This window comes from Ursus arctos, unplaced genomic scaffold (assembly GCF_023065955.2).
Source record: "Ursus arctos isolate Adak ecotype North America unplaced genomic scaffold, UrsArc2.0 scaffold_1, whole genome shotgun sequence".
NCBI lineage: Eukaryota > Metazoa > Chordata > Mammalia > Carnivora > Ursidae > Ursus > Ursus arctos.
Window position 1 is genome coordinate 88,824,998 of NW_026622763.1, and position 10,761 is coordinate 88,835,758.

General features: G+C 46.7%; 1 protein-coding gene across 1 annotated transcript in view; it reads right to left on the reverse strand.

The window, feature by feature from the left end:
• MREG (melanoregulin) overlaps positions 1-1,044 on the reverse strand; it is a 55,639-nt gene extending 54,595 nt beyond the window's left edge. The window contains exon 1 of the mRNA XM_026492002.4: positions 627-1,044. Within this exon, the coding sequence (XP_026347787.2) occupies positions 627-721 (95 nt within the window). The 5' untranslated portion in view covers positions 722-1,044. The remainder of the gene's footprint in view (positions 1-626) is intronic.
• Positions 1,045-10,761: the final 9,717 nt, after the last annotated feature.

Genomic DNA, 10,761 nt, shown 5'->3' on the forward strand with positions numbered 1-10,761 from the left:
CCCTCCTTTCATCATGGTGAAGGTACAAAAATAATTGCTTAAAATGACAGCCCAGAACAAAATCGTGTCCCGTGGCCCCTACAACAGAGCCACTAAGCGCACTGCAAATGCGCGTTCCATTTCCTCACACTTCCTAACTTCACCTGTAATGAGCCAACATTCTGAAGGCTGTCCCTTCAGAAAATACGCTTTTTTAATGTGAAAAATATTACCTGGGCTCAGTCACTTAAAATTGTCTTTCTTTGGTAATAACACTGAATGCACGGTATCCAACTTTTTTCCTGGGTGAAACAGAAACTCGCCGTCGCCTGTTTCACTAAAATACGCCTATTAAAGACACAGTCAGTCGCAGCAAATCCCCCAGATGGGACCCCGACGCAAACTCCTCTCCCGCGCTTCCCTCGGCACTTCCCGCGGGCGTCCACCTGGGTCCCCCGCGCCTCCGGAGGTTTGTGCTTGCGGGCAAAAATCCTACCCAAGGGACAGATCTCCAGGAAGGGGCCGAGGGGCTTAGCGGGCGCCCAGCCAGCCCCCTCCCCAGCTCGGACGGGCACCCAGATCCCCGGCACCGCGCTGCCGGCCGCGGCCACGGCAAGCCCGGCTCGCGGCCCGGGGCGCGCACCCACCTGACCAGCGGCTCCTTCTCGGGCGCGGCGGGCTCCTCCAGGCACCTGCACGGGCAGCAGCAGCACACGGTCCTCAGCCAGTCCCGCGGCCCCATGGGGAGCGAGGCGCCCCGCGGCGCCGGCACACTGGGACACGGCCGTGGCGGCGAGCGAGCGCGGCTGGGGCGCGGCCACCCGGCCGGCGTCCAGGTGCAGGGACAGTCGCGGCCCGGGCGTCGTGGGCTGCTCGGTGCGCATCACGCTGCGGCCGGGGACGCGGGCGAGGCCCAGACGCCTGCACGGCCCCGGGGCTGCGCGGCCGCGCGCTTTCCTCCACTTGGGTTTTGTTTGGGGCGCGTGTTTGGTTGGGGCTTCCCCCCCCCCTTTCTTTTAATTCCCCGGGTGCCAGTTGGGACGCATGCGTCCCCGAGACGCTCCGCTGCTGCCCTCTCAGGAGGAAGCGGGGACTCCAGGCAGCCGGCACCTCCGACGGGCGACGGGCGAGCGGCCCGCGCTGGGGGGAGGAGGCGGCGAGCCCTCGAGACACGGAGCACGAGGCTGGGCTGAATCTATTCATACGTTTTATTGGCTTCACTCCCCGAGGAAATAAAAGGTCCTCCTTCCCACTCCCGTGCCTTCAAAGCAGAGTTTAGGGCATGTTTTTTTTTTTTTTTTTTTTTACCAGGTCAGCCCCACACGGAGTAAAAGCTAGCAGAAGAGCACGGATAGACACATTAGAGAAGTGGGTTGTTGTTTGCTTTTTTTTTAAGATTTTTTATTTTTAAATAATCTCCACCCCCAACATGGGGCTCAAACTCGAACCCAGATCGAGTCCCACGCTCCACTCACTGAGCCAGCCAGACGCCCCCAGAAGCAGGTTTTTTTAAGTACTGTATTCATGATAATTTGTCCAGTCGTTTCCAAGCTCACCAGCCCTTAAATAACAGAACAGGCAACCTCTATCATTAGTTTCTTGCAATTTTCCAGAACTATTTATGTGCTTCTTTATATATTTAGGTATGCTTGTAGGAACTTGTAAGCATGTGTACTTACATCCCCCTCCTTTTCTTTTTTTACTCAGAGTGGCATACCTCGCACATTTGTGCCCTGGCTTGTTCCACTCAGTAGATCGTGGAGACCATCCCACAGCAATACATGTCTATCTTCCCCTATCATTTTAACAGTTATCTATTACGCAGTCATACCGATTCCCATATGTTATTCAAGCAGACCTCTATCTACTGACATTTCAGTTCATTCTGGCCTTTTGTCATTAAAATAATGCGGCAATGAACATCCTTGAACTGTGTGTTTGGACATGTATATCTGTTGAGTAAATGCTTGGCAGCTAAACGCTGGGTCTTGGTAAGATGCCTTTTTAAATTTTAATGGATCATGCCGGATTGCTCTCCAAGGACGCAGTTCTAATTTGCACTCTGACCGGCAACGTGTGAAAGTATCTATTTCCCTATACCCCCACCAATCAAGTCACCATCTAATTTTTCATCTTTGCCAATCTGATTTATTCAACAAGTACTTAATCAGCATCTGTTATGTGCCATACTTGTACTAGGCGCTGGGGAAACCGCAGTGAACAAAAGAAACAAAAATCCCTATTCTGTTTGAGCAAACATTCTCGGAGAAGAGTTACACAAACAAAACAAGTGTGTTCTTTAGTGTGTTCGAAGGTAATGCGTGCTGGGGAGAAAAGTAAGCAAGGGAAGGGGACAAGAAGTGCCAGGGAGGTGTGTGGGTGTGTGTGTGTATGTGCATGTGTGCTGGGAAGAGGGATGGTGCCCGCAGTTTTAAATGGGGTGGTCACAGAAAGCCTCCTAATATGGTGACATTTAGGCCAAGTTGGAGGTGTCTGAGTGGAGGGAGTGATACTGTCTATCTAGACGGCAATGGGATCCATTGGTTGCCATCTTGAGAAGAAACTGGGTGCCAAGGGCTGTTCAGGGAGATGCAAATGGAGGCCATTCTAATGGTCCAGGTGACAGACCAGGGAGGTTGCAGTAGAGGTGGTATGGACTCTGGGTGGAATTCGAAGGTAGAGCCAACAAGGGAAGCTAAAGGATTGGAAATAGGGTGTGGAAAAAGAAAGGAGTGACTCTAAGGTTTCAGGTTGACAAGCTGCAAAAGTTGACTTGCCATTGATTGAGATAGAGAAGAATGTGGGGGGGAGCAGGTTTGCAGGGGTGAGGTGGAAGAGCAAGAGCTCATTTTCAGAAGTGTCAATTCTCATGGGCAGTGTATTAATTGTTTAAACGCGTTGCTACACATAAATGTGTCCTGTGCCGGCTACGTTATGAAGCTGGAGGAACTTCTCAAGGCGCGTTCAGTGACAGGCCGGCTACAGGAGGATAGGAAGAGTAAGAGGAGGTCTCCTTGGATTTTGCCTTAGCTGGGGAGACTGGATAAGGACCCGTGATGTAAAGTCAACATTACAGAGTAGCCGCTGTTGCCAGGCAGCACAGGTTATGGTATCAAGCCCAGCCCCGTGTCATTTATCACTTGCAACTATGGCAGGATGGAGGCTGAGTGTTGTTCTTGGACAACAAACTTCCTACTGGCTGGAAAATCCCTTTGGGAGAAGGTGCCAGGTTCTAAAATTGGAATTTGAATGGGAGTCAATCCACTTAGGTTCAAGTAGAAAGTCAGTAGAGAGAGATGCCAAGTATGAACTCAGCCAGCAAGAAGGTGCCGTCTAGGTTCTAGCAGCTACTATTAACTACTGGAGTGGGATTTGTTGAGTGGATCGATTAGAGAAGGCTTTCCACTGGTGAAAACTATAGGTGCTCTGCCCCTTTACTCACTTTGAGCTTAGACAAGTCACTTAATTTTTCTGAACCTCAGTTTTCTAATCTGAGAAGTGGAGATGATGAATCGGGCCCTACCTCACCAGACACAGTTGTGAAATTCAAATGAGATAGTTTGAAAACCGTAAACTTCCTTAGAAATGTCAAAGTTCAACACTATTGATCAAATCCAGTATAGGCCTGTTGGGCGAATGTCGGTTCCAATATTACTTGGCTTACCCATGACGATATTTCTTTACACATTTGTACCTCTGCCGTGTGTGGGCATCTTTTACGTGGTCTGTTTCAGACGAGATATTTCTAGAAAGCCATGGAACCACGTCTGCTTAACAAACATGGTCAGGAGGTGAAGGCCCCGACTTACTAAGAATTGTAGATACTGTTTGCCTGCTTTAACAATGATTACTATTTTTCATTTAAAATTAATTTGAAGTTTTAAAACTTATAAATGAAACGTGCCTCTAAAAAAGTTGAAATAGTACAGCTTAAGTTCCTTCTGGCCATGCCCCACAGTCCTGTTCATGTTCTGTCCTCTCCAGGGTAACCTTGCTACCAGTGTGGTACCAACTTTCCCAGGCACACATGCACCTGTGTGCCCATGATGTCTGTTTGGCATCATTGTGTGTGTCATTATTTTTGGCAGTGTTTGTTTTAATATAAAAGGTGTGTGTTAATCTGCCAGCTTTTTCCACCTAGTAATATGTCTTGGATGTCTATCCTTATTAGCACATATAATACTACCTCATTCATTTTAACTGATGTGAGTATTCTATTTATCGATTTTCTAAGGTTTATTATATCTGTGTTTTTGTAGTGCTCGTCTTCCCAGAAGTTAAATACGCTCCTGATTTCCCTGTTTTGGTCGATTGGACCTTGGATAGGAATAACAATGTTACTAAACCCTCCAGCTGCAGCTCCACATTTAGGTGACCCTGTTTCCTGTTTCAGACCTCATTCGCAGGAGAGCTGCGAGCCTTCCTTTTTTTAGAGTGATGCTAGATTGTTCCTACCGCCTGAGTTGACGCCAACAACCACCCACCACAGCAACATCTGACATTAACCAAGAGCCCCTGGGCACCTGATGTCGGGGGAGTAGGCAGTCTCCTGGGGCACATGGTGACTCACAGAGGCATCAGCTGCTTGTTTTCAAGGCCGAACTGCTGGCCCATGTTGTCAGATTTCTCCATGGCAGGAAAAACTCTAGCACCGCTTTGAAAACAGCTAGTCTCCTTTAAGAATTTATTGATGATTCCTGTGAGTTAGAGGCAAAGGCATATGCAGGGCAGGAAAGATTAGAAAATCAAATTCTTTTTTTTATAATAATATTTTTTATTATATTATGTTAGTGACCATACAGTACATCCCTGGTTTCTGATGTAAAGTTCCACGATTCATTAGTTGCGTATAACACCCAGTGCGCCATCAAATTCTTAAGCTGCAACAGCACGTCATGAGTGCATACCACGGGAAAGCTAGGCTTGCAACGACATAGTTTAAGGTGATGTCATTCATATAGTCATTCAACAAATATTTATTTTGCCAGGTCCTAGGGATACAATGGTGAACTAGAATGTGGCCTCCATCCATGAAAACAAGGACTTTGTTTTGCTCTTGCAATTTGCCCAGCACCTAGAACCGTGCAGATCCAGGGTAGGGACTCAATCCATAGACGGGAATTCTGTATCACAGCATCTAGAACAGTGCAGGCACATGGTAAGCACTTAACGAAGGTGTTAAAGAAATGTCTGACAATAGAACAAGAGCTATTTAATGAAACCAGTGTTTGTGTTTAATTTCTGAAGAGCCTATGAGCTACCCATATCCAGTAGAGGGCTGAGGGACAATGTCTTCCTTATAGAAAACAGATATCTTCTGAGAGAAACCAGTATTCCAAGCTGACCTCAGCGTCATCGCTCACTCTGAATGACCCAAGATGGGCAGCTAACATGCCTCCTACCTCTGGAGAAGTCACATCAGGGAGTGAAATGACTGGATGTCACCAAGGTAAAAGTCTACCAAGGGTCCCTACTGGGTCTCTTGTTTCTATCTTTGTAGTGTGTCTCATGTCTCCTTCTGGTAACTTTGTTTTCCTTTGAGGAACACCCTCCCTCCTATCCCATGGGTTGGGGATGACAATGAATGTACTCCCCCCAATCCCTCAGACCTTAACCTCCAATGCGGGATGGGCGTGTGACCAAAATGGGCCGATTAAACACTCGTCCTGACATTTACATCTTAAGGACAAGAAGCCAAAGATAGAAAATGGCTGGAGCTGAGACATGAATTATTTTCAAAACAGCATGGTGGAGAAGCGGTCCAACAGCAATTGGTATTTAGATGGCTAGAGCTGGCCTGTTCCTGGATTTTCCAAAATCCCGTTGTTCTAGCTGTTTCTTTAGCCCGTCGTACTGTGGCTTACTCCAATGCTTGTCAAATCAATACTTCTTTTTCTTTTTTTGCTTAAAGTTAACGGGGGTCAGATTCCATTGCTTTCAGAGCTAAACCCATACAGTCCCATTGGAGAGGGTTAAGAAACAAAAAGAGGAGTGATTGTGCTCAGAGAGAACTATGAAAGACCAGCTCTCTTTTGGGCCATACACAACAGGCCGAAGTTTGATTAAGTCAGGTGAGATTTGTGTCTGTCTCTTTGCTTGATTTCTCCTCCTTGAAGAGAAATAGATAAGATCCGCCACCTGAGAATCCTTCAGTCATACCACTCTGTGGTTCTCCATAATGCAAAATACTTTCCATGTAGTCACACTATTTTTATTCTGTGCAGTCCACTGATCAATTTCACTTCCTTCCCTCCCCCAAAATGTGTACTCTGAGAAAACCTTACTCATCAGTCCTTGCTCCTTCTTCAGGTTCAAGCAACCAACATCTTGGCTCTCTCCTCCAAATGTAGTAGAGACTCTTTTGGAAACACCTTCCTATTTAGGGACCAGTGTAACCCCCACTCAGTCGTGGCAGCTGCTGGTGCTGTGGTTCACACGTGCTTGTGTGTGTCCAAGGCGCTTCTGCCATCTGGAACGGACTGAAAGGACCCCACACAAAAAGAGCCAGTTCCTGGTTCTGTCAAGGTCAATGCTCGGCAACCCAGACCACAGGGGCTTTCTGCAGGAGGGACTTCAGACTCCTACCCCAGGCTCTAAAAATGCAGAGTGGTAACTGATGAGTTCAGCAACATCTACTCCCGGACCAGAGAGGAAGAGAGAAATGATGGCACTGGATGTAAAGGAACTCTCTCTGAGGCTGCAGCTGATTCTGAGCACGCGCATGAGAATCCCTGGGGACGCTTATGGAAACTCCAGAGTCCGGGGCCCTCCTGGAGACCTTCTGAATCGTAAGATCTGGGCTGGGGCCACGGACTCCGCAGTTTCACCAGGTTCCCCAGCAAGGACGGTACGACGTGGAGGCTGATGAAGTGCTTATGGCACAGCAGTTAAGGGGACACTCACTGTCGGTGCAGACCCCGCACTTGCACAAACAGCCCTAGGGTGAGCGTGTCCTCAGTGTTGCGCTCCACGCCCCTCACTTCCCGGACCCTAGTCCCCGCCCTGCTTCCGAGGCTTGGGAATTCTGAGGCGCACTGTTACGGACTGAACTGTGTCCCCCTCCAAAATTCATATGTTGAAGTCCTAATCCCTCATACCTCAGAACGTGACTGTATTTAAAGACAGAGCCTTTAAAGGAGTAATTAAGGTTCAATGAGGTCATGAATCCAACATGACTGGCCTTCTTATAAGAAGAGGAGATTGGGCTGCAGACACAGAGGGAAGATCAGGTGAAGAAGACAAAGAAAGAAGACCGCCATCTACAAGCCAAAGTGAGGCCTCAGAATGAAATCAGCCCTGCTGACACCTTGATCTCACAGCTTCCAGAACTGTGAGAAAGTACCACCGAGTGTATGGTATCTGTCAGGGCAACTCCAGCCCACTGACATACTAGAACATTTGAGAACCATTGGCAAGGTAGTTCAGAGCATGGGCTCTGGCATCACAGCGCCCCCTTGTGGCTGCAGTCGGGATGCGGTGAAATAATACACCGCACACTTTCACGGAAAATAGGAAGTACTCTGTAAACGTCTCCTACAATTATTGTTGTTAAAAATATATACTTACTTCTGGGTGCCTGAGTGGTTCAGTGGGTTAAGTGTCTGCCTTCAGCTCAGGTCATGATCCCAGGGTCGTGGGATCGAGTCCCTCATCCAGCTCCCTACTCAGCAATAAGTCCGCTTCTCCCTCTCCCCTTGCTCCTCTCCCCTGCTCATGCACACTTGCTCTCCCTCTCTCGCTCTATCAAATAAATAAATAAAATCTTTTTTTAAAAAAATATGTACTTTTGGGGCGCCTGAGTGGCTCAGTCGTTAAGCGTCTGCCTTCGGCTGAGGGCGTGATCCCAGCATTCTGGGTTCGAGCCCCACATCAGGCTCCTCTGCTGGAAGCCTGTTTCTTCCTCTCTCACTCTCCCTGCTTGTGTTCCCTCTCTCTCTGGCTGTCTCTATCTCTGTCAAATAAATAAATAAATAAATAAATAAATAAATAAATAAAATCTTTTAAAAAAAATACGTACTTTAATCAGATTCTACTCCATCCCCTTATATAGCCAGTTGTGACCACCTAAAATTATTCAATTTAACAAATATTTGTTGAAAGCCAACTGTATAAGCATAGCACTGTGTTACACCTCTTGTGGAATGCAAAGATGAAATACAAGCAGTACTCGTCCTCAGAATATTACTCAGAGCAAATCTACCCAGGACAAAATTGCACAATTATGACACTGAGATCTTCTGTATTCACCTGTGCCCCAAGGAGCTCAATCTTTTGATTCCTACAGTGTGTCCTTCCTTCCCTCACCCCCATCTTTTTCATGTTAATGATTCTAACCAGACTCCTGAGCTAACCCTACTGCTCCCACAACGTTCCATTCTAACTGCATTCCTCTCTCTAACTCTACTGTCGTAAGTAGCTACTCTGCTGTGCCACACTCTGCTTAGATGCCCAGTTTCAGTCCTCGCATCCTCACGGATGAGAGTGTTTCACACCTCCAGAGGACCCTCCCCTATAATCCCAAGCGCTCTACAGCCTGCCAAGTCTCCCCATAGTGCAGCCAACTAAACTTAAACATCAGCCTGGATCCATTCATTATACCACACTTGTTCCTAATCTGATTAAACTCTACTCAATAAGCATGTATTAAGCACTTGCTACATGCAAGCTGACACGAAGATACAAAACAGGAGAAGCCATTCATCGTAACTGTGATATTGGAGAATAGATGAGCACCGTCCCTAGCTGCGAAAGGCTCCCCAAATTTGCTCCAACTTTAAGCCCATATCCCACCAATCTGAGTGTTCATAGATAACCAAATTTATGACAGTGTTTTTTTAGTTTCCCATTCATTCATATTACTTCTTTCTCCATAACACTCACAGAGTTACATAAACAGGCCTGAATTCTGCAACTTTTCCAGCAAGTTGTACCCAAGCAAAAGTACCAAACTCCTAAAGATGTCGCGTAAATCCTCCTGTAGTTCTCCATGCTGCCACCTGGTGGCTGTCCATTGTAAATGAATCGCAGTTTCTTGGGAGATGGGCTAAGGATCTGAAATGGGTTCCAAAGCTTTCTTTCGCTCACTAGATGGGAAGTTGCTACAGCTACACCACTTATGCAGACTTAGATCTTAAAAGACGATCTCAGTGCTCAAAAGCGAGGCTTCAACTGACTCCAGCCAAACTCTAAACCTGCTAGGGCACCTCTCTTCTTACCAGCATGAGCCACAGATGATTGGTCATTTGTTTTCTATTTCATTGGATCTGATTATTGCTACTTGATTTATTAGCTTGATTTACTATCTTATATAAAGGAAGTAATTTAAATAAGTGACTGAAACCGAAGAGTTTCTGTTTTCCAAGTTTATTATTTATTTTGCTTTTTATCTACTTGTATTAAAAAGTACTTACCCATCTTTTTGTGTGGGGTCCTTTCAGTCCGTTCCAGGTGGCAGAAGCGCCTTGGACACACACAAGCACGTGTGAACCACAGCACCAGCAGCTGCCACGACTGAGTGCGGGTTGCACTGGTCCCTAAGTAGGAAGGTGTTTACAAAAGAGTCTCTACTACATTTGGAGGAGAGAGCCAAGATGTTGGTTGCTTGAACCTGAAGAAGGAGCAAGGACTGATGAGTAAGGTTTTCTCAGAGTATACATTTTGGGGGAGGGAAGGAAGTGAAATTGATCAGCAGACTGCACCGAATAAAAATAGTGTGACTATCTGATTTCTGGCCCATAGAAAATGTATTATAAATATGAAGAGCTGGTATAACAATTTAACCTGAAATTTGAGTATATCCCTTTCATGATTCCTGGCAACACTGATATCCCTGAAAAATGTGCATCTTGGCCTGATAGGAGAATGATTTCTATAGGAAAGTAAGACTTACAAATAAAGGCAAAATCTCTAGTTGCAACCCACCTACCCCCAAACACAATTACCCAGAAGAGGTTGCTTTAAAGACCAAGAGAAGAAAAAAAATTTAAATTTGAAGATAAGACCTCTAGTACCCATGGCAAGTAAGCACCCGGCAGCAAAAGGGGAAAGCTTCTCAGCTTAGAGGAGCAGGCCCTCATCCCTCCACTTGGACACCTCATGTGGCCATGCAAGAAATCTGGTATCATCCATTGGGTCCCCGGGGAACCAGACTCTGAGATGGAGTTAGCCCTCAGGGGGTTTAGCAGGGAGCACCCATGGAAAAGACAGTAGGACCAGACTTCAGCGCTATGGGGACTTCATGGTGAAGCTGTTTTGGGTTGGTAAGAGAGGTCTGAGCCTTTGGACCCCCGTGATAATCAACCTTTGGATGAGGGCCACCGAGAACGAGAACATGACCTTGGGTGAGGCCACTTTCTTCAGTTGAAGCTGTCCAGGTGGGGGGCTGACAGCTGAGGGCTGTCTGCTCCCAGCACTTCCAGCAGTTGGCCTCCTAACTCCTTTCTTCCTGAGGGAGGATCTGTGTGGCACACCATAGTATCCTCTCTCTCTGGCAACCCCAACACCATCCCTGTGGCTTGTTCTGCAAGCTCAGAATATCTTTCCTCTGGAAATGCCAGGAATTCTTTTATCAGATTACTTCAGTATAAAACAGGTAGATTTTTTTTTTTAATTGTGGGAAGATATATTAAGTCTGCCAGGCATTATCACTAAAGCCTTCTACTCTTGGAAAGGAATATTCTAGAAATAAGGTTCAAGGAATTCTGCTCACCACGGGAGGCAATCCCATCCATATTAAATTTATTCAAAATACAAGCTACAATGTAGATGAACTTCAGAAACATT